Genomic DNA, 24,944 nt, shown 5'->3' on the forward strand with positions numbered 1-24,944 from the left:
TCTACTAGAGAAGCGTTATTTATTTGAAGTAGTGCAATACCGCTATCTTTGTTGTGAAGGCAACCACAATATGAAATACAATTAAAACAATGCCTTCCACACTACTTATGTAGTTCAAATTTATGGGTTAACTATGGTGTATTTACACCGATATTATATAGTTAATTACCAAAACCCATAAGAATTATGCCTTATGCATTTTGTTTTCAAATTAGTATTTATACCATAAAAGTGGAACATGAGGTTAACTTCAACATTCAGTGGAAATTAAATGTTTTTAAAAAGTTTCAATAACTTTTGGCAGTCACATAAACCCACTTTAAAGAAACTGTATGACCTATTGTTGGACAACACTGTTGTGCCTTGCTAATAAGTTTTGTTTGTTTAGGGATTTATTAGGTGCATCGGCAACTATGGCCATAGTGCGCCACTAATAAGTTTCTAAGATTTGGTTCTATTCATAGTATTTAATATACTCATCTTTTTGTTTTTAGACAAAGCTTCAGTTAGAAGAAAATTACTGTTTGCAATCTTTTAATGAGAGAGATTATTTACAGTTCTGGGTCAAAATTAGGAATTATTTCTATTTCTCTCTTAATAGGCAAATGACCTATGTTGTTTGTAATGGTGGGCTGGTTCATGGGGAAGTCTTCTAAATATATTCCCCCCTTCCCCCACTCATCCTGTAGGCTCCCATTTGTGAAAAATAACAGCATGTAGCTTCCCTACAGATTGCCTGATTTTAAAAATTCATCACTGCTACCAGAGATCCAAACCAGTACTTCTGAAAGTTCCGGACCCTTGCAATTTACAGTGCACTAATACAGCATTAATTTCAAATGAGATGTAATTGAAAATCATCATGAAATCTAACAGCATGTGAGAATAGTAAAAATTAACATAAATTCACAGAATACTCACATATTCAGAGTAAACAAAGAGAGCACTATCATAGTCTTCACAAGCGACATAGTACTTCCCCCAAACTTTATACAGATAAGCTTTCCTGCCTGGTTCTATTGATGGGTATTTATGCATGAATCTTTCTGCCTGGCCCAAAAACTCCTTACAAAGAGGTAAATCACGAAATCCTGAAATTTAAAAATAATTAATTTCATTTTAAATATTACATTTTAAAGAATTTTGATTGAATATGTTAATTCTCAACAACTGAGCTTCGGATTTTTAAAATATACCCATTGCTAACAACAATGCTGTCACTCCTGGAAAATCTCAAATTATTTTCCCTGTTCCAGAGAAAATAATGGAATCATTGGAAGTAATGCAATGACCATCTGGACAGGCATGCAATTATACTGCAATCAGAGCAAGGATTTATTAAGGGGAAATCTTGATTAACCAATCTGATATGTTACTATGATGCAAAAAATTATTTTGACATCATATACTTGGATTTCAAGAAGGCTTTTGATACTATTGCACATAAAAGACTGCTATACAAACTGGAGTAATGTGGCATTATGGGCAAGTTACTGCTATGGATAAAGGAATGGTTAAGTGGAAGAAGACAGAGAGTAGTTATCAATGGGCATTGCTCTTTGTGGACTGTTATTAGTATCAGGGTTCAGTGCTAGGCTCATTGTTGTTTTCAATATTTATCAGTGATATTGGTGAAGGCTTAATGTTTAAGTTTGCAGATTACACACATGTTGGCAGGATGGTTAACAACAGTCATCAGGGGGAGCTACTGAAATGAGATCTAGATAAATTGGGTCAATGGGCTGAGAAATGGCTGTTGAAGTTTACCATTGATAAATGCAAGGTACTGCATATGAGCAGCAGTAACCCCAGAATAACTTATCAACTGTGTGGTACTATTCTCAGGGTAGTGGAGAATGAAAAAGACATTGGGGTAACTGTATAATTAGACATGAAATTCTCTCAGCAGTGCAGACATGCTGCCAAGATAGCTTATTGGGTTTTGTCAATGATATACAGAAACCTTGCTAGCAGAGATAAGGAGGTGATTATCCCTTTGTATAAGACTATGGTTAGGCCACACCTTCAGTACTGTATTCACATATGTATGGAGACCTCAATTTAGCAAGGATGTAGATCTGCTGGAACCAGTGCAGAGAAGGACAACCAGACTGGTAAAGGAAACAAAAGAATGCTCTTACCTAGAAAGGCTTCTGTGATGCAAATTGTAGCATCTCAAGACTAGGCAGGGAGATCTGATCCAGGTGTTTAAAGCCTTGAATGGATTGAGTAAGCTGAATATTAATGGCATTCTTCTACTTGCTGAGACTACACACACGAGGGGACATAAATTCAAGTTCAGGAAGGATGGTTGCAGAATAGATGTGTGGAAGTTTGCCTTAAGCCAGTCGGTGGATGATTGTTGGAACAAGTTTGCATCTGTTGTTGTGGAAGTGGATGGGTTGATTAAATTCAAGGAGGAACTAGAAAATTCTTGGAATGTACAGATGGGTGAACTGTGTAGGATTTTTTTTTTGCTGATTCTATATAAGCTTGCTTTCTTGCATCATTTGCCCATTACTACTACTACCATCTGATTTTTCTCATCTTTCTTATCTATTGAGATATCTGAGCTTACAGCAGAGGGTTCCTTGTACCTTTCAGTGAGGCAAAGATCTGAATAAGTTGCTATTATTATTATTAATACATTGCCCATAATGGTAAACAGGTAACTGAGTGGGTTACCTCTGAGTGATTGGACCTCGGCATCTTGCATCAGCTTACTTCTATTTTAAATCTTTTGTCCCAGTCAAAAAATACTTGCTCTTTGCATTGTTGTTGTTGTAGAATTTTAGGCACATCAGCAACTTAGGTCATATCGCGCTGTATATAATATGTCTGTAAATTACTTGTGTTTTGAAGTCGATTTTCTGGATGAAAAACAGGTTTCCAGTAGAAAAACCAGGCTACTCTTACCTGAGATGGATTAACTCCACTACATCATTAAAAAGACCAACAAAAAATTCCTCCCATAACTGATGAGATTTAAACTCAGGTCTTTTGCATCTGGTGTTAGGAGAATGGTGATTATACCAACTGTGCTATGAGAGTGTTCTTTGCAATATTTAAGTATATAAGTTTCTCTTAACATGTTCAGTGTCTCATTTTCAGATCTGTTTAACTTCACATTAAAATTCTTTCTTTTAATAATGGTCAGTTATTTTTATACTGACAGGTCTGCTTGCTGTGGCCACTAGTTCAAGTCTAACTGGCCAACCTTGAAAATATTACTGCTACAAATAGAAGCATGCATCATCAAAAGTAGGATGATGCAAAATACTAACATCCAATAACTCACTAGATAACCTATCTTTTTTGCCACCCTTTGCAGGTAGCACAGTGGTAGTTTCTCTTTTAAGGCCTGGATTTGAATCCCATTAATGACACAAACTTTTATAGACTTCTTTCACTGTGTGTCTGAGTCAGTCTCAGAAGAGGAGAGCAAAGTTGTTTCTCCTGGAAACTCGGGTTTATTGGCAGGAAAACACACCAAACCAACCAGAGAACCCAAACAATTTACAGGTATAATACACATGGATAGATGAAATAATTCTCAGGTGGCCCAATGACAGCTTTTTTTTATTATTATCATCTTATTCATCTGACTTTACTCCAAAAAACTTTAGATTCTTTTCAGAAATCAAATCATTTGGAATGGAGAAGTGCCAGTGTATTGCTAGTCCACATAGATGGTTCTAAATGATCAGCAGTATGGAAAATCATGGAAGTGATAATTAAAAAGGTAATACATGGATATCACGATAGAAATGGTATTCAGAAGGAAAGAGCTTAGTTTTTAAAAGAAAAATTTAATTTAACTAATAATCTGGTTCAAAACAAAAAAACGGTCTTGTTTATACTCTGGAATGACCATTAGGTCAATGAAGTTTACAATAAATCATCAACACAAACATTAATTGCATTTAGCAGTCATCAGCTTGAACCCCGGTCCACTCCAAGAGCACGTGCTGCTGCACGCATGCTCCTGGCTACGTCAGGTCTTCATATTTTGGAAGAGTCATTTATGAGTTAAATGTAGGAAATAATTTTGACGTTGTTTATTTGGACATCAACAAAGCATTTTGCTCTGCCCTCAGACAAGGTGTTACTGTTTAAACTGGAACATGTGGATATCAGGGGTAATGCACTTAGATAAATGACTGCAGAAGAGGAGGCATGGGGTTATGAATAATCGTTACTCCTCAGAATGGGTAAGGGTTACAAGTTGGGTCCTTCAAGGATCGGCAAAGTTGTTTCTGATTTTCTTAAATGGTACCGATAAAGGAATAAGGAAGTGATATCAAACTTTGCCATAATATCAAGATCAGGAGAGCGGTCAGTGGCTAGTGTCATGTAATGATCCTTTAGAATGACTTGGAGGGTGTGCGATAGTGCAAACCTATGTGTTTGAAGTTTTGTTTTAGCTGAAGCAGAAAAGCAGCTAAGTCCATGAAGTGCTAGTACAGGCAACCCCTATATAACATGGTTTCGTTCTAATACGGTTAGAGAATTTCGGCAAACCTTGCATAACATGGTATTTTTGAACATTTGTGCAGAGAAAAAACCCTACTATTATTATGTTCGATGCAATTTTTCAACTTTCCATTATTTTTTTTTGTGAATCCCAGCTGTTGACTTGTTAGTTGTTATGCAAAAAAATTATTGGGAAATCCCCGTATTTTATTTTGTTCGGAAATCCCGTGTTAGGTTCTGTGCTATTGAACTCGTGCTTGTTTGAGACTATAAAAAAAGAAAAGGAAAAAAAGTGACTTCAAAGCATTATTAAACTTTGTTCTTAAAAACAGTACTGGAATAATTTCTTTGTGAATTAAATTCCACCCCTAAATTATGCCTAAGCAACTTAGGCATAATTTTATTACTACTGGATAATGCTCCAGGGCATCCAAAAGATTTAAGTCACCGAAAATGTTGAAGTACTGTTCCTATCACCTAATACAACTTCTTTAATTTAGCCATTAGATCAAGGCATTATATCTACCGTTAAAACTTATTACATCAAAAAATTTACAATGGATTTTAGAAAAAATTGATTCCGAATCTATTGAAGTGACGGAGGCATGGAAACATTTCTCAATTGTAGACTGTATCAGAATCATAACTTCATCACTCAAAGAAATAAAACCGTCAACATTAAAACCGTGTTGGAAAAATGTACGGCCAGAGTCAGTTCATTCAGGAAATATGGTCGAAGTGGCATAAAATGGAATCGGTGCTATAGTAGATATTGTTAAGTCAGTAGGAGGGGAATGTTTGATCATATGACTACTAAAGATGTTCAAGAATTACTGGTAAAAAAAAGAGGCTGGCAAAGCGAATTTGGTGCAAATGGCATTGGAGGTAAACCAAATCAATTCAGAGGATGATAGTGCAGATTACAATTCTGAAGTTCCAAATTTTACACTAAAAAGCATAACGGGAAGGCACAAACTTAGCCGAGCAATTAGAATCTTATTTTCTGAATGCAGATCCTTCGACTGAAAGGAGCACAAAATTCAAAAGGGAGCTTCAGACGTGCTTAGCTCCATACCACAAAATTTTCAAAGATCCATCAAGCAAAAGCAAACAAACCCAGATTACTGATTTTTTAAAGAGAGCAGACGATACACAAAATCTAGATGCTACAGAAGATATTCTGCAACAGAGAAAACATTCTCGTTTGATTGTGCTTAGCAGCAATGAAGAGGAAAAAAATTAAATGAATGTACATTATCTGACATATATGTATCACAGTTTGTAAGATGTTTGTTCAGTTTTTACTATTTTTAATAAAAATTAACTTTCCGGTAGTTATAAAATGTATTTTTGTTAGCTTTTTGAATGGTTTTTCACCACATGAGATTTTATAGGAACCTAACTACCATATTATACAGGGTTTACCTGTATATTTTTTATAAATTGAGTATTCAGTGATTGCTGTACACGTTTTCTGGAGAAAAAAACAATGCATCCCTTTTCTAATATCGAACAACTTGGCCACAATATGAAAAAAGGCCATAAAATTTTCTCTCATTCAAGCAGTATGCAGACCCAAATCTTTTCAGGGATATTCAAAAAAGTGACAGTATATTTTAATGCTGCAATGTTTTAAACTTAGGTAATAAAAATCACAATTATATTGTCCAGTGGCATAGATGTTAAGTTTACCACTCAATTCAGATGTTTAGATAGCCAGCATGACCTCTTTCTGAATTTCTCTCAAACTCAAGTTCTCTAGACTATGAGCCATTTCTGTTACAACTTTTGTACTTTACAGATTATACTGACATAACCAGTAAAGCCTCCTATCTGTTTCAAATTCAGTCATGACTCGACTCATTTTGGTATAATATAGAGTCTGCTAAGCAGTATTTGTTGGCATGGGCACCGACGAAGGGATTTGAAATTTTGATTCAAATCATAAATTGCAGAAATAAAAATCTCATCTCTGTTGTGAACTATATATTAAAAATTTGACATTTTACTTTGAGAAACATCAAAATATTGAGGGACATTTGAAATGTTTGTGGCCTGATTATGAAGGATTCATTTGAGGAGTCTGGTAGCATGTTACTTTTCAACATAGTCCCCTTTAAGTTCGATATACTGTTGCCACCAGTGCTGTAATATGTTGATTCTAGCTGTAAAGAAAGTTTTCTCTTGAGCCTCCAAGAATACATCCATTGTAGTAATGACATCACTGTCAGTGGGAAAATGGATGCCAGCCAGCTATTTTCAGATTATGAAATAGTTTAAAATCCAATGGTGCTAGGTTTGTGAATATGGGGTATGCTCCACAATTTCAAAGTCTCATTCATGCAGTGCAAGCCATGACAATGAGACTTGTGAGTAGGCACGTTGTTCGGGTGGAACAAAACTCCTCTGCCAGGTTTTTCTTCTTTGATGGTTTCATGCAAACACCTCACACGGTCTGTGTAATATGCCCCTATGACTGTCTAGGCTTTCTGAAGGTAATCCACTAGCAACCCTCTTATCAGTATATCATAAAAACTGATGCTATCACCTTGGCTTTCTTTCAAGAGTGAAAACAGCCATTTTCACCCTCGTGTCTCGACTGCTCCGTTGTCACTGGCTGAAAGTAACATTTTCTGTTCCGTTCAAAATACAATTAAATTAAACGGTAATTAAATAAACATTTCAATTAGTCCAAATGAAAACATTAAATTATATAGTAAACAATATAAGGTTAATACACACACTGGCCACAAAAACACAAACCTTTGTATTAAGACAGCCACAGTTAATAAATTCAAATAGATGCAAAGAAAACTGTTACATGAGGTAATGACATATTGTTTCCTTGGGTATAAAGACTGCTGTAATCTGAAGCCAAAATAAGAAAAACACATGATCTACCAGACTTTGAAAAAAAGTCTTATTGTGGTTGCACTTTTAGTAGGGGCCACAATTAAAGAAATGAAAGCCATAACTGGATTCTCAAAAGCATCCGTCTCAAAGGCGTAAATGTGGCAGAAAAAAAATACTTCAAGAGCAAAGTGTAGTCTAAGGAAGACTGTAGAGAAAAATAGGGCATCCAGTATGCAGCAAACAGCATCTGAATTCAACCAAGCCCAGAACTCTCATAAGTCAACCGATACTATGTACAGGCAATTGAAGAAACTGGCAGTTACCAGCCTATTCAGAAGCCACTTGATTCAGAGTAAAATGGAAAAATCCACTTGTAGTGGTGCCAAGAATGTTATGATTGGACAGTAGAACAATAAAAGAAAGTCATAATGTCAGAGGAATCATGATACACTTTGTTTTCCACTGAAAGAAGAACCTCACAAAGCAATGGACTCTGCTTGCCTCAGCATGTGGAGGTGGTATCATGGTATGGGAAATATTTTGTTGGCATGGACTGGGTCCATTGATACCATGGAGGGTTGAATGTCAGCCAGGGAATAAAAATGTGACATGGATTTCCACCATCTTCCCTGGCCCCCCACAATTAGCATTAGCATTAGTAGAGGCATTTGATGCAAGAAAGCAAGCTTATGCAGCATCAGCCAAAAAAAAAAAAAAAAACCACTTCCACTTCACCCCTCTGTTCATTCAAAATACCTGTCCAGCTGAGCCTTAAACTTATTTAGGCTATCAACCTCCACTACAAGGGACGGAAGTCTGTTCCACCAACCAATCACCCGCTGGCTAAAGGCAAATTTCCGCACATCTATCCTACATCTGTCTTTCCTCAATTTGAATTTATGCCCTCTCAGGTGATTATTCTGAGCTAGAGGAAGAATCCCATCAGCATTGTGCATGCTCAAACCATTCAAGGCTTTATACACCTCTATCAGATCACCTCGCTGGTGCCTAGTCTCCAGAGACTGTAATTTGCAAGACTTAAGCCTTTCTTCGTAAGAGCACCCCTTTGTTCCATTCACTAATCTTGTTGCCCTTCTCTGTACTCGTTCCAGCAGCTCTACATCCTTCTTGAAATAAGGCTTCCAGACCTGTATACAGTACTGTAGGTGTGGCCTGACCATTGCCTTATACAAGGGAATAATCATCTATTTATCCCTGCTAGAAAAATTCCTATATATCATTGACAATACACCATGAGCTACTCATGCAGCCCATCTGCACTGCTCAGAAAACTTCATATCTGCCTGCACAACCACCCCCAGGTCCCTTTCATTCTCTACCACTGTCAGTGTAGTACCACAGAGTTGATACGTTGCTCTGGGGTTGCTGTTTCCCATATGTAGTACTTTACATTTGTCAATGTTAAACTTCATTTGCCACCTCTCAGCCCATCTGCTCAACCTTTCCAGATCCTGTTGCAGTAGCATAGTGTCAGTAGTGTCCTTGACAACCCTGCCAACCTTCGTATCGTCTGCAAACTTGGACATTAAGCTTGATATACCATCATCAATATCATTTATAAATACAGAAAACAATAATGGACCCAACACTGAGCCCTGAGGGACTCCACTAATAACATTAGTCCACGATGAGCAGTGTCCACTGATTACCACTCTGTCTTCTCCCCCTCAACCACCCCTTTATCCATAGCAGCAATTTGCCTCCAATGTCACACTGCTCCAATTTGTGTAGCAGTCTTCCATGTGCAACAGTATCAAAAGCCTTTCTAAGATCCAAGTATATAATATCAAAGCTATTCCCTGCATCCAGTTCTTTTGTGACTGCATCATAATATCCAATCAAATTGGTCAGGCAAGACTTCCCCTTAACAAAACCATGCTGTGTCCGAGCTATAACTGAAGTCTTGTCTAAATGATCCTGCAGTGCTTCTTTAACCAGTGCCTCCATTAATTTTCCTGGAACAGAAGTTAAGCTCACAGGTCTATAATTATTTGTGTCAGCCTTTGATCCTCCTTTGTGAATTGGGGTCACATTTGCACATCTCCAGTCTATGGGTACCTCCCCTGAGTCCAAGGAAGCTCTCATAATTATGGCTAAGGGTTTGCTTACTTCCTTTGCTGCCTCCTTTAATATAACTGGATAGATCCCATCCACCCCAGGTGCCTTTCTTGTGTTTATCTTCAACAGTTTCTCCTCCACTTTATTCCCAGTTATTTCAAGATTCTGTAGCTTACTGCTAGAGTTGAATACACCTCTGGCATTCCCCTCGCTGAATAACTCCTCATGTGTGAATGTCGATGCAAAATATTCATTTAGTTTGTTAGCTACCTGAGCAGGGTCATCAACAGTTGACCCATCAATATCAAGTGGACCAATCTGATTCATCCCCTTCCTTCTAGAGTTTACATAAGTAAAGAACTCTTTGCTGTTTTTCTTTGCATCCCTTGCCAAGGATTTCTCGTAATCTGCCTTCGCCTGCCTAACCTCCTTTGTAACTTGGTTGCCTATCAACGTGTATCTATCATAGGCTTCTGTGTCATGTGTTAATTTGTAAATATCCCATGCATTTTTCTTCTCTGCCATATGCCTCATTAGTTCATCTGACATCCATTTTGGCCTAAACCTTGAACAATATTTCTTAGTTGGTATGTAAGGCCTAGTAGCTTCCAAGATTAATTCTTTGAATGCTTCCCATTTTGAATTTGCTGTTGGTAACATCATCAGTTGATTCCACTGTATAGAATTTAAATACTGTCTCAGTCCATCGTAGTCGCCTTTACGGAAGCAATATCCCTTCCCTTTACCCCTAATGGTAGTTACCTCTTTGAGTAAATCCCACTTCAGCACACTGTGATCGCTGCCACCTAGTGGTTCATTTATCTGCAGATTCTTAATGCATGAAGAATCACTGCTGATAATCAAATCAAGAGTATTACTCCCTCTAGTTGCCTCCCGAACATGCTGATGTAGAAAACAATCAACCAATAAATCCACAAAAGCCCTGCTAGTGTGTGAGTGACCAGCCCCCAAAATCCAGTCAATATCTGGGAAATTAAAATCTCCCATTATAAGATTCTCTGATTTACTGGCCCACTCTATTTCCCTGTACAGTTTCTTATTATACTCATCAGAGTCATTAGGCCTATAGCACACTCCTACTCTCAATTTTGATCTCCCAATGCTTATGTCACACCAAACTGACTCGACACTGCACTGTCCAGCGATGTCGACTGCCTTCACTTCCTTGGTTTTTATGTGTTTCTTAACTAATAGCATAACCCCTCCCCCCTTCCTATCCTGTCTATCCTTTCTGTAGACGTTGTACTCCCCAAATTCCAGTTCTGCATCCCTTATATCTGTGTGACACCACGTCTCTGATATCCCAACAATATCTGCCTTTGATGTTTTGAGCAATACCTCAAATTCATTTACTAAACTCCTAGCATTGGTGTACACGCAAGTATAACTGCACCTGTTTCTATTCTTAGCTACCCTAACACAACCCATGTGTTTACTTGTACCGCAATGGCTCCCAGCAGTCTCTGAAATATCATGCATCTTGTTTTTCAGGCTTCTGCTCATTCTAATAGAAGCAGTGCAAGAATCTCTTTCACCTCTGCCAGTGGCTACTGTCAATCTATTGGTCTTTGTCTCCCCCCAAGCTAGCAGTTTTCCGACCCACCTAACACTGCCTCGATAGCATCAGCAAATATTCTTGCACCCTTTCTATTTAAGTGTATCCCATCCCTGTAGAAGCAATCTCTCCTGTTAACAAGTACAGTCCAGGCTGAAAAAAATTCTACCCCTTGAGCCTTGCACAATCTTTCCAGGGCCGAATTGATCGACAAGGATCTCATCATATACTCCCTCCTATTGTGTCTGGGCAGAATTGCAGACACTTTCAAATTCAACCCTAATTCTCGGCTTTTGTTCAACAGTGACCTGTACTTGTTAAGTAATTCTGCCAGTCTCCTACTCTTAATATCATTAGTGCCAACGTGTACAACTATATCACCTTTTGTGCCCTTAAAAGATGATATTCGCTCTACAACGTCATCAACCTTTGCCCCTGGCAGACATACATTGGTCCTGTTCCACCTATCTATTCACCTGATCGCAATCTTATTGAGAATGTGTGAGATATGCTGGAGAGAGCTAGTTTGCAATGAAGTCCTCTTTGTTCATCTGTGTCACAGCTATGTGATATTTTGCTGGAAGAATGGTTATAATTAGACTACAACACACCAAAACACAATATAGAATTCATGCTGTTCTGCACACTTGCTGTTATTCGAAACAAATGCAACCCGATTCGATATTGAATAAAAGTTTGTATTTTTTGACCAGTGTGTGTAAATTCAAATTCAACAAAATTTCATTACCTAGATTAGTTTCAGCTAACAGAAGATATGGGGTTATCAAGCGTGGGGTTTCTTTACCATACATTTCCATGACTAGCCGCACTGCCTGCATGGCAGCAGGTTCAGCTAAAAAAGGCTGCTCATTCAACAACATCTCTGTAGCTATATGTTCTGCCCGATCCACTATTGCTTGCTAAAAATGATAAAATATTAATTAAAAAATTTGAAGTTAAATATATTTTTAATAAAATATTGCTTTCACAAAGCACAGAAAAGATAAGAGTATCATTGTACTATTTATATCTGAATGTTTAACGTCCAAGATCAGACTGGCCATTGAACTGTGGTGCATTCACCAGGAGAATGATGAGCTTGGTGCTGGATCAAAATTATTAAAAGTGAAAAAACTTTTTGGATGTGAGAGACAGAGAGATTTTTTCTTTCTGTTAGATATGATAAGTAAAAACATAAAAAAATAGTAGCTAGACGTGAGAGACAGAATGAGTAGGTATTCTATTTTGGATGTCAAATCTGTTTGCAAGAAAATTGTCACCTGCACAGTTCTGAATATCATGGAAAAGCACTTCAAAATCTCTGGAAATCTGTTATCCATCCATCCATCAAGATAGGTGGAAGAGGACCAGGGTATGTCTGCCAGAGGCAAAGGTTGATGACATTTTAGAGCGGATATCATCTTTTAAGGGCACAAAAGGTGATATAGTTGTACACGTTGGCACTAATGATATTAAGAGTAGGAGACCGGCGGAATTACTTAACAAGTACAGGTCACTGTTGAAAATAAGCCACGAATTCGGGTTGAATTTGAAAGTGTCTGCAATTCTGCCCAGACACGATAGGAGTGAGTATATGATGAGAGCCCTGTCGATGAATTCGGCCCTGGAAAGATTGTGCAAGGCTCAAGGGGTAGAATTTTTTTCAGCCTGGACTGTACTTGTTAACAGGAGAGATTGCTTCTACAGGGATGGGATAAATAGAAAGGGCGCAAGAATATTTGCTGATGCTATCGAGGCACTGTTAGGTGGGTCGGAAAACTGCTAGCTTGGGGAGAGACAAAGACGAATAGATTAACAGTAGCCACTGGCAGAGGTGAAAGAGATTCTTGCACTGCTTCTATTGGAATGAGCAGAAGCCTGAAAAACGAGATTCAGGATATTTCAGAGACTGCTGGGAGTCATTGCGGTACAAGTAAACACATGGGTTGTGTTAGGGTAGCTAAGAATAGAAATAGGTGCATGTATACTTGCGTGTACACAAATGCTAGGAGTTTAGTAAATAAATTTGATGAATTTGAGGTATTGCTCAAAACATCAAAGGCAGATATTGTTGGGATATCAGAGACGTGGTGTCACACAGATATAAGGAATGCAGAACTGGAATTTGGGGAGTACAACGTCTACAGAAAGGATAGACTGGATAGGAAGGGAGGAGGGGTTATGCTATTAGTTAAGAAATACATAAAATCCAAGCAAGTGAAGCCAGTGGACATCGCTGGACAGTGCAGTGTCGAGTCAGTTTGGTGTGACATAAGCATTGGGAGATCAAAATTGAGAGTAGCAGTGTGCTATAGGCCTAATGACTCTGATGAGTATAATAAGAAACTGTACGGGGAAATAGAGTGGGCCAGTAAATCAGAGAGTCTTATAATGGGGGATTTTAATTTCCCAGATATTGACTGGAATTTGGGGGCTGGTCATTCGCACACTAGCAAGGCTTTTGTGGATTTATTGGATGATTGTTTTCTACATCAGCATGTTCGGGAGGCAACTAGAGGGAGTAATACTCTTGATTTGATTATCAGTAGTGATTCTTCATGCATTAAGAATCTGCAGATAAATGAACCACTAGGTGGCAGTGATCACAGTGTGCTGAAGTGGGATTTACTCAAAGAGGTAACGACCATTAGAGGTAAAGGGAAGGGTTATTGCTTTCGAAAAGGCGACTACGATGGACTGAGACAGTATTTAAATTCTATACAGTGGGACCAACTGATGATGTTACCAACAGCAAATTCAAAATGGGAAACATTCAAAGAACTTATCTTGGAAGCTACTAGGCTTTACATACCAACTAAGAAATATTGTTCAAGGTTTAGGCCTAAGTGGATGTCAGATGAACTAATGAGACATATGGCAGAGAAGAAAAATTCATGGGATACATACAAATTAACACGTGACACAGAAGCCTATGATAGATACAAGTTGATCTGTAACCGAGTTACAAAGGAGGTTAGGGAGGTGACGGCAGATTACGAGAAATCTTTGGCAAGGGATGCAAAGAAAAACAGCAAAGAGTTCTTTACTTATGTAAACTCTAGAAGGAAAGGGATGAATCAGATTGGTTCACTTTATATCGATGGGTCAACTGTTGATGATCCTGCTCAGGTAGCTAACAAACTGAATGAATATTTTGCACCAACATTCACACATGAGGAGTAATTCAGCGAGGGGAATGCCAGAGGTGTATTCAACGCTAGCAGTAAGCTACAGAATCTTGTAATAACTGAGAGTAAAGTGGAGGAGAAATTGTTGAAGATAAATACAAGAAAGGCACCTGGGGTGGATGGGATCTATTCAGTTATATTAAAGGAGGCAGCAAAGGAAGTAAGAAAACCCTTAGCCATAATTATGAGAGCTTCCTTGGACTCAGGGGAAGTACCCATGGACTGGAGATGTGCAAATGTGACCCCAATTCACAAAGGAGGATCAAAGGGCGACACAAGTAATTATAGACCTGTTAGTTTAACTTCTGTTCCTGGTAAAATAATGGAGGCACTGGTTAAAGAAGCACTGCAGGGTCATCTAGACAAGACTTCAGTTATAGCTCAGACACAGCATGGTTTTGTTAAGGGAAAGTCTTGCCTGACCAATTTGATTGGATACTATGATGCAGAGTTGCTAATGCTACTAAAACTAAATAACAACAACAACTATGATGCAGTCACAAAAGAACTGGATGCAGGGAATAACTTTGATATTATATACTTGGATCTTAGAAAGGCTTTTGATACTGTTGCACATCTAAGACTGCTGCACAAATTGGAGCAGTGTGGCATTGGAGTCAAATTGCTGCTATGGATAAAGGGGTGGTTGAGGGGGAGAAGACAGAGAGTGGTAATCAATGGACACTGCTCCTCGTGGACTAATGTTATTAGTGGAGTCCCTCAGGGTTCAGTATTGGGTCCATTATTGTTTTCTGTATTTATAAATGATATTGATGATGGTATATCAAGCTTAATGTCCAAGTTTGCAGACAATACGAAGGTTGGCAGGTTGTCAAGGACACTACGGACACTATGCTTCTGCAACAGGATCTGGAAAGGTTGAGCAGATGGGCTGAGAGGTGGCAAATGAAGTTTAACATTGACAAATGTAAAGTACTACATATGGGAAACAGCAACCCCAGAGCAACGTATCAACTCTGTGGTACTACACTGACAGTGGTAGAGAATGAAAGGGACCTTGGGGGTGGTTGTGCAGGCAGATATGAAGTTTTCTGAGAAGTGCAGACGGGCTGCATGAGTAGCTCATGGTGTACTGTCGATGATATATAGGAATTTTTTTAGCAGAGATAAGGAGGTGATTATTCCCTTGTATAAGGTCAGGGCCACACCTAGAGTACTGTATACAGGTCTGGAAGCCTCATTTCAAGAAGGACGTAGAGATGCTGGAACGAGTACAGAGAAGGGCAACAAGATTAGTGAATGGAACAAAGGGGTGCTCTTATGAAGAAAGGCTTAAGTTTTGTAAATTACAGTGTCTGGGGACTAGGCACCAGTGAGGTGATCTGATAGAGGTGTATAAAGTCTTGAATGGTTTGAGCATGCTCAATGCTGATGGGATTCTTCATCTTGCTCAGAATAATCACCTGAGAGGGCATAAATTCAAATTGAGAAAAGACAGATGTAGGATAGACGTGAGGAAATTTGCCTTTAGCCAGCGGGTGATCGGTTGGTGGAATAGACTTCCATCCCTTGTAGTGGAAGTTGATAGCCTAAATAAGTTTAAGGCTCGGCTGGACAGGTATTTCGAACGAAAAGAGGGGTGAAGTGGAAGTGGTTATTTTTTATTTATTTATTTATTATTTATTTTTATTTTTTGGGTGATGCTGCATAAGCTTGCTTTCTTGCATCAAATGCCTCTACTAATGGTAATGCTAATCTCTCATAAAGATTATCCGTGTTTCCCATTAGCAGTACCACTGAGGTTGCTATGTCTCTAACAGTCCCTCAAGGAATTTGTGCTCCTTGCCAGCCTTTTTACTGTGGCAGTAGAACTATTTCTTCTAGCAAATACAAATATTTTTAGTATAAAAGTGAGAGTTTCAAAAATGCTGCTAACACTCCAAAGGGCTTTCTTAATTGCCTTGTACTGTGCAAGGCCTAGCACATCCAAGCAGTCAACACGAAGTAAAGTAGTACAGATGTTTCAGTTGGTGTGATCACCAGGTGGTAAAGACCTGAGTTCAAATCCCTTCAATGACACTAGGAATTTTTATAGGCTCTTACAAAACATGGCTGACTTAGTCAGTCTCAGGTAGTATGGTTTATTTCCCAGAAACTCAATTTTTCATCCAGCCAACAGAAAATTTACTGCAGAACACATGCAATTTATAGACAGTATATATATATATATATATGGAGCAACACAGCCTTAGTCACTGATGCTCCTAAAACCCTACAAGAACATTTCAGTTGGCCGTCATTCAAGCCAAGTGACTGCTAAATATGGTAAGTTGTATTCTATATCTTGTAAACTTCACTGACCTTGTGACCATTCCACAGTACAAACAGAAAATTTATTTGTTGATATTGTCTTCTCAAGTAGCACAATCATTATAATCATGGTCCTTCCCAAACCAAGTGGAAAAGGAGACAGAGTAAGGATACCATCAGTATAGTTTGCTCAATCCATTTAAAGCCTTAAATATTTCAATCAGATGTCCTCTCAAGTCACTTATTTTAAAGTGTTCTTACTTAACCCCATTTAGGTTTCAACCTAAATGGGGCTAATTAAGAAGAGAAACTTCAAGGAAAATGCTTCTAGATTATGGAGACAAAAGATTATCTTTTGGTATGAAATTTGTAGTGAAAAATAGGAGTGGGCCGTATTTTTCATCCCAACTATAGATGGTGTTAGTATCTGTAAAAATTAAACTAAATCCTAAATTTAACTGAATTATTTACTTATCAGAATTAAGGTTTGCACTAGGGCTTGCAAACCGATTGTATAAAACCAGTTAAATCGGTTTTCATATTGAGCTGTTAAAACCGAAACCGAGCTTCTAAACCCAGATTCTAATATTTTCTTAGTCCTCGAATATAGTTTTTTGTTAAGCACATTTCCTTTTGTTTGTTCGTTTGTCTGGATCGTTCAACTGCTTTATGTTTTAAACATGTTTTTTATTTTATTTTAAGGTACAAATCTCATGGGCAAGTGGCCCAAATCTAGGAGGGGTACCTTTTTATCTTCCCATCTGTATCATGGCACGATGCAGGTGTACTCATTTACGACTGAGTGAGTCGGAGCGATAGTGTAAAAGAAAATGCTCAACATTTCTCCGTTCAATCAATCTTGTTCGCCAGGCAAGTTATGGAACGTGCCTTATTGATGGTTACCCACTAGAAACAGATTCGCTGAATATTGCATCAAATTTCAATCGTAGAAAGTTTTTTGCTTCTTTATTCCTATTAAATTTGCGATCAAATGTTCTCCAAAAAGCAGCTTCACCAAATTTAGCTTTATGTAATTTTGAACAGAGGCAGATTTAACGGCGGGCGCACTGGGCTCCAACTTCTGAAGGGCCCACGCAAAACCCCAACAAATTAGTTGAACTAATATGTTCAACTATTAGTTCAAAACTTTGTGATTATCATTATGCTATTATTAATTATATTATACATATATTATATTCAAATTTTATTGGAAATAAAACATTAATAGTACATAATATTTTTTATTTATTTTAAAAAATGGTTAACGTGTATTTTTATTTTCCCTGTCTCTCTCTTTTTTTTAAGGGGCCCAATAATTTCTTCTGCCCCTGGGGCCTCAACCAACCTTAATCCACTACTGATTTTGAAAATACAATAGATTTAATTGGGGAAAAAAAATTGCAAGTAAATAAATAAAAAAATTCTTTCCTGAAAATTTTGAAACTTGCCTGATTTAGACTCTTCATTCAGTGCTTTTGGGAGTGATGCATAGTATTGTGCCTTTGTTATCCTCAATATTTTTATTTAAAATTGTTGGTGATATAAAGAACCTACTAATTAATATTTATTACTCTTAATATGTCTAAGATGAAATCAAATGTATGGAATTATTTTGCTCGAAAAAGCAAAGATGAAGCACAATGTTCGAAATGTCAGAAGATAATGAATTCGTCTGGAGGATCTACATCATCTTTGATGTTGCATTTAAAGAAAATGCATCAAATTGACATTAAACAGTAAACCTCCCGTAAAAATGGCAAGAACATTAGAAAACTTGATCGTTAAAAAATCTATGGAAGAAGAGATTTCAAAATTAGCTGCTTTAGATGGATTTTCTTTTAACTCAATTGCCAAGAGTGAGTTTATACAATCAAGCCTTCACCTTCAGAGAAATAAATACGATAAATTACCACCAGCCTCAGTGAATGGAATTAAAAATATGGTTCTAAATTATTATAAAACTAAGAAAGAAGAACTCATTCAGCATTTCAAAAATTCATTGGTTTTGGGTGCTCGGTATTCATCGACTCTAGACAAATATACGTCTATACAAAATAAAAGGTATATGAATATAAATGTGCATTCAAAAGACAATCATAGGTCTTAATGAGATTAATGGTTCACTTGATAGCAGAAGAACTGAGCAAATTGTGAATGGACACTTGAAGGGATTTGGTTTGAACTTGGATGAGGATATTGTTGCCTGCACCACTGATGGAGCAGCAATGATGATTAAGTTTGGCAAGCAAATTACGCCTAATCATCAATAATGTATAGCGCATTGTATACATCTGTCAGTTTTAGATGTACTTTATGAAAAAGCAATCAATTAAGGTGCCACAGTCTCTGAGTCTCCCAAAGACAATGAAAATAATGAAGAAAATAGTGATGATGAAGAAGTTGAAGAAAGACAGCAAGGCATGCTTTATCAAACCGACTTTACCGATGAGCTCACTTATTTCTTCAATCCAATGGCCAATATTGCACAAACTATTAACAAAGTCAGAAACATTTGCAAGCTTTTTCGAAAATTGCCTACCAAAAGTGACATATTACAAAATTTTGTTAAAGCAAAATTTAATGGGAAAGAATATAAACTTATATTAGATTGCAAGACTAATTGGGATAGCACATTCTATATGATTGAGAGATTTTTCAAATTGAAAAATTGCATTCCAAATGCTCTATGTGCAGTACTGTCAACTAAAGCTGTGTCTGACGATGACTGGAAAACACTTGAATTGCTATGTGAAACTTTGCGACCAGTTGAAATGATTCTGAAGGCTATAACCTCAGAAGATACAGACTTACTTAAAGCAGAGTCTTCAATAGAATTTCTGCTTGCTAAGCTTGATACAGCAGAAAACCCATTTGCTTTAAAGTTTCACCAAAGCCTTTGCAGCATTACCATGCAAGACGAAATTGCCAAACTGTGGCTTTGCTGAGCTATCTACACAACCCCAAAAAGTTTAGGAAAGAAGATTCGGGTTCAAGAACTTTTCATTTTTCAAGTAAGCAAGTATTGAAAAGCACGCCGAAGAGATTTATCAGAGATTATTTGCAAAACATTCCGAAGGAGTCTTAGCATTGAATGAAGAAACTGAAAATAAACGAACTATTCTTTTAGAAGAAAACAAAGACTCGTCTAGTTCCAATGTTGGAGATACACTCATGCAAGAGTATGATAGTGTAATAAAGGCATTAACTGAAGAGCCTTCAAAATTTCAGAGTGAATTGGAAATCAGCAAAGAATTTAAAATTTTGGAGGCAACTAGCAGTAGAAGTGAAAAGCTGGAGAAATTTATAGAGCACTGCTGACCATTAAACCAAGTGTCCAATCTAAGAGAGTGTTTTCGATCACTGGTCTCTTTAACACAAATATCCTCAAAAAGGCCTCTGAGGTTGGGAGAATAGTTCATATAACAAATTTAAATAAATACACTAACCGTTTTTATTAAAATAGTTTAATAGTGTAAAAATATAAATATAATAAAATGTACCAATCGATACAGTGGATACTGTAAAATAACATTTACAAAACTGATTTACTATAAAATAAAATAAAATTAAATTTATTACGAAAATGTTAAAATACAATAAAATACGAAAATTAAAAGCGATAAAACATGTTTTATCGCTTTTAATTTTCGTATTTTATTGTATTTTAACATTTTCGTAATAAATTTTATTTTATTTTATAGTAAATCAGTTTTGTAAATATTATTTTACAGTATCCACTGTATCGCTTGGTACATTTTATTATCTTTAACACAAAAATAAGGTCAAGTCTATCAGGAAAAATGTTTAATATACTGTGTTTTTTAATGCATCATTTTCAGAAAAAAGCTGAGCAATAAATAGTAAAGTAATTTCCCCAAGCTGTTTTTTTTCGCATTATTTTTATTTATTATTATTATAGTGTTTATTATTTTTTTGTTTATTATACGAGAAGATAGTTTTTATTCAAAGGATTTGAATACAATTTGTAATTTTGTATAATCTCAAGCTGGTTACTTTTTTGGAGCATTTTAATTTTTTTTTACTATAAGAAGTGATAGATTTTGTTTAAAAGATTTGATTACGCTTTGTAAAATCTACCCAAGATAAAATAAATACCTGTGTTATAAGCTTTTAATTATTTTCCCTAAGTCTGAGAAAATCGGTTTTAAGAGTAAACTTCGGTTAAACTCGGTTTTGAAATTTCTCGGTTTTATGCAAGCCCTAGTTTGCACGTATAGCACAGTGGTTATAATTGTCATCTAAATTTTGTTTTTCAAACTGAAAATTTAATATTGATGATGACGTCCACATAAAAATTAGGCTAAACATAAATATGTTAAACATATTTATGTTTAGCCTAATTTGCACATTGGTCCTTCAGGTTGTCACAGACATTCTCTCAGATATGCCAGAAAGCTATACTTGCTACCTGGGAGTCCAAAACACTGATGGAACTGATATTCGGGGTGACATTCAAGTCAAGCGGACCCAATTTCGGCGAAGTCCGGATGGTCTGTGACAGCCAAATCCTCTGCTTGCACCTTCACAATGGTGGGACTGTTAGTAATCCTGGGTATAACCTCCAATCATAAGCCCACTGTGGGTGACCACCCAGGTGTGAACCAATGTAAGCAGAGGTCAAGGTGTGGCATCCAACCACATGAAGAAATGCCACCCCCCTGCGTTACCAGGCAATACTAGGTGTAGATGACTCTCATCATCAACCGGTGCAATAACACCACTGCTTATTGAGGGCTTGAAGTGGTGGAACGCATGTTTAATCTCCAGAGCTAAGTTCCGGTCAACCCTTCCCTATCTCTTCCATCATGCAGTATGACTGATGACTTTTGAGGTTATCGTGAACATCATGGCGAGATCCAATCTTTCTTACATTTCGAGGGTACAGCTCTAAAATGGTGTTCGCAGGCCTGCCGCTAGTTAGTACACTGGACCGAACCTATTGGTAACTCTTTTGGAGGCTTCTGGATCACCTAGTGTAGAATCTTGCTACCTCTACTCTGCCACATAGTGACTGGAGGGAGTCCGAGTAGTGTGCGGGGTGGGGAAATTGTCGAGGCCACGTTATGTCAAGGATCTGGGTATATTCTTACCATATGTACGCCATATCCAAAAATTTCATTACTTCGTACAGCATGTTTCCCCCCCCCCCCCCACACACACATTTTCTCACTATTGAATTGTCAAACTAATAGAGCAAGCTTATCTGCGAAAAGATCTAACCCCCCCCAAACACTTCCTAGTTCATTTCACAAATATACGTGGTCTCAATTCTAATCTCAACGATGCCCATTTCCACTTGCAGTCTGCCAAACCCCATGTACTTTTTCTGACAGAATCTCAGTTATCGGTTGATTCAATTACTGCTCATCTCAGTTGCCCAAATTATTTGCTGTATGACTCCTTTCGCCTCAAAGGTGGTACTTGTGCATATGTCCGATATTCCCTGTCAGAGACTTGGTAATTTGGAATCTCCTCTTTTCGATCTTCTCTGGCTTAAAATTTCTCTACCTCATTGTATCAAATTCATCTGTTGTCTCTATCGTTCTCCCAACTCCACTAACCACTTGGAGCACTTGACTTCCTCTCTTTGCAACTTGAATTTCTCCAGTCCAACTTTCCTAACAGTGAGGTAATGTTCCTTGGTGATTTGAATGTTCACAACTCCAGCTGGCTTCCATTTTCTAGTCACACTAACCCAGCTGGTCGAGATGCTGAGGCTTTTGCAATTACTAATGAACTTGCACAGATCATTCATTTACCTACAAGAATACCGGACAATCCTAACCATACAGCCAACACGCTTGATCTTTTTCTCACAAACAACCCTTCTAAGTACACAGTCGAAGTGAGTGGTCCTTTAGGCACCTCAGATCACAACTTGGTGATTGTATCTTTTCCAATGGAGACTTTATCTCATGGCTATTCCCAATCTCTTATTGTTTGGCATTAGAAGGATGCAAAATGGATAACCTGCGAGATTTCTTTTCTTCTTTTCCTTGGTCTGATTACTGTTTCAAAACTGCTGTCAACGTTTGCTCAGATTTTTAGGGATTTGCTCATTCATACAAGAATGTCTGCGTGGGTAGCACAGTGGTATCATCACCGTCCTCTCCACACCGGGTGGAAGAGGCCCGGGTTCGAATCCCGTCGATGACGCGAGGAACTTTAGTGGGCTTTTTTCACTCCGTGGCTCAGTTAGTCGATCTCAGGAGTAGATAGCAAGGTTTTTTTTTCCCTCAGAAACTGGGTTTTTTTCGTCCAACAAAACATGCAAATCGACCAGAGAACACACGCAATTTACAGACACCAATACGGGTTAATGTAATCATTTACGGGTAACCCTAATATAGTAATTTAATATTCCTACAAGAATAATTTCAGTGAAATTATTCTTGTAGGAATGAAATCCTTTATTCCACGCTCCACTTTAAAATCTTGTCCTTTATCTAAACCTTGGTTTTCCAATAAATGTGCTAAGGCTGTTCAAGAGGTGAACATTACATATCATAATTGGCTTGTTTTCAATTTTTTAGTTTCATATTCTGCCTACACCAAAGCTCGCAATAATTGTAAAGCAGTTATTAATCAGTCCCAACTAGATTTTGAACAGACTAAGACTAGAAAGCTTGCTTCTTGCTCTAATGGTAGCCGAGCATGCTGGTCTCTTGCCAAAGCTATTAGCCGCAATCTCTGCACCCACCTCGGTCAAAACCAGATAGTTCTATTGTCACTTCAGCCAAGGATAAAGCTGACCTGCTAGAATCCCATTTTTCTTCCAACTCGTATATTAACAATCTTGGTAAAACACTTCCCACCATTCCCAACATGCTCCATTCAATGCCTCCTATGGCCTTCCGTCAGAAAGATTTTGACGAATCTTGATGCTAAGAAAACTCCAGGTCCTCATGGTATTTCTCCACTTGTTCTCAAAACCTGTGCTCCTGAACTTACTCCTGTTCTTTGCCGCCTTTTTTTCACTTTCTTATTCCAAAGGTGCTTTTTCTTCTGCTTGGAAATTTGCTCATATCCAGCCAGTTCCTAAAAAGGGCGACAAATCCCTCCCATCCAATTATTATTGTCCCATTGCAACTACTTCTACTCTTTCTAAAGTAATGGAGAAATCAATTAACTGCCAAGTCTTCCATCTGATCAACGATTGCCAGTATGGATTCAGTCAGTGTCGATCCACTGGTGATATTCTGGGTTCTTGTTCCTCGGTTGGATAAAGATAAGGATAAAAATACTCATGTGTGGATGGAAGAGTCTACCTCATCGATGGGAATGGATATCATTGTTATTACTTCTACGGCTAATACGGATAATCAAAATAGTTCTAGTGAAAATTATGTGGTTCAGGATTTGTCATTTGTGGAGGGTTTGGATCTTGGAGGGTCCCTTGAGGCTTCTGCTGTGTATGCAATGGTAGCCAAAATTTGAAAGGCTTTGGTAGAGTTTATGTCTGGCAAAGTAACAAAGTTGGCCTCAAATCGCATCCATAGTTTGTGGGCAGATTTGAAGGCAGTCACAACAGCTTTATTGATTGACAATGAGCGAATAAAAGCTAAACCACCGGAACTAGAAATTCGGGCAAATCATTTTGATCAGCTAATGGAGAAGTGGGCAGCTCCTCACAGATTATTTGCTGATGCAGTTATGCAGAATCTGGTCTGTGAGAATTCTGATAGTGATACTATTGTTGGGGAGGCTACTGTGAGGGGCGCAATGGGTATTGCAGCTACAGATAAGGTTGTGCCTGTGTCCTCGGTTAGTCCTCATGGTATTTCAGAGCCTAAAAACATTGTTATACTTAGACCTACAGAGGATTCTGCTTTGGCTTCGAGCCAAGACGTCAGGAATGCAGTGGCAGATGCAATTAACAAGGATTATAAGAATATGATGATTAAAAATATTCATCTCCTGAGGGATAAAGGGGACTTATTAGAAACCACAAACTTGGAAGATGCAACTAGGATAGGGAATGTTTCAGCTTTAAAGGCGGTTGGTCTATCAATCGAGAGGCCTAAAATGTCAGATCCAACAGTGCTTGTATACGGAGTGCCCAAAGAGTTTACAAAGAACGAAATCCTGGAGGATTTATACTATAAAAATTTTAAAGATTATGAATTTACCCAGGATGAGGTAAAAGATGAAGTAACATTCAGATTTAATTCTGAATCTGGAACTAATGCAACTAATTGGGTCATTGATTTCAGCCCTCGATTATATAAATGCTTGTTTCATAATGAAAGAATTTTCCTTGGTTTCGGTTCCCATAGATTTCGGAAATTCACGGTGGTGAACAAGTGTTTTAGATGTCTGGGGTTTTGGACATGGTGCACAGTCATGTTCACACAAGACTGTTTCTTGTGGTCACTGTGCTAATGGAGGTCATGTTTTTGCTGAGTGCCCTCACAAGGAGGACCCTCCACGGTGTATTAATTGTAAGAGAAGAAACAGAGATTGTAATCACTCCGTAAGGGACA

The 24,944-nt window shown here is 37.8% G+C and overlaps 1 protein-coding gene across 1 annotated transcript; it reads right to left on the bottom strand.

The window, feature by feature from the left end:
* Positions 1 to 906: 906 nt before the first annotated feature.
* LOC150086690 (zinc finger MYND domain-containing protein 12-like) lies at positions 907 to 23,753 on the bottom strand. Its single transcript, XM_090372228.1, has 3 exons — positions 23,730 to 23,753; positions 11,730 to 11,901; positions 907 to 1,091 (listed from the first exon to the last, which is right to left on the bottom strand). Exons 1-3 carry the CDS (start codon positions 23,751 to 23,753, stop codon positions 907 to 909), a joined length of 381 nt encoding a protein of 126 aa, XP_090228354.1.
* Positions 23,754 to 24,944: the final 1,191 nt, after the last annotated feature.

The sequence above is a fragment of the Mastigoproctus giganteus genome, chromosome 4 (assembly GCF_048544385.1).
Source record: "Mastigoproctus giganteus isolate SK-2022 chromosome 4, ASM4854438v1, whole genome shotgun sequence".
Lineage (NCBI taxonomy): Eukaryota > Metazoa > Arthropoda > Arachnida > Uropygi > Thelyphonidae > Mastigoproctus > Mastigoproctus giganteus.

Coding starts and splice junctions, on each gene's coding strand:
- LOC150086690 (XM_090372228.1), bottom strand. CDS start 23,753: ATGATATCCATTCCCATCGATGAG. Junction 11,902..23,729: donor TATCCATTCCCATCGATGAG/GTAGACTCTTCC, acceptor TATCATTTTTAG/CAAGCAATAGTGGATCGGGC. Junction 1,092..11,729: donor GTTAGCTGAAACTAATCTAG/GTAATGAAATTT, acceptor TTTAAATTTCAG/GATTTCGTGATTTACCTCTT.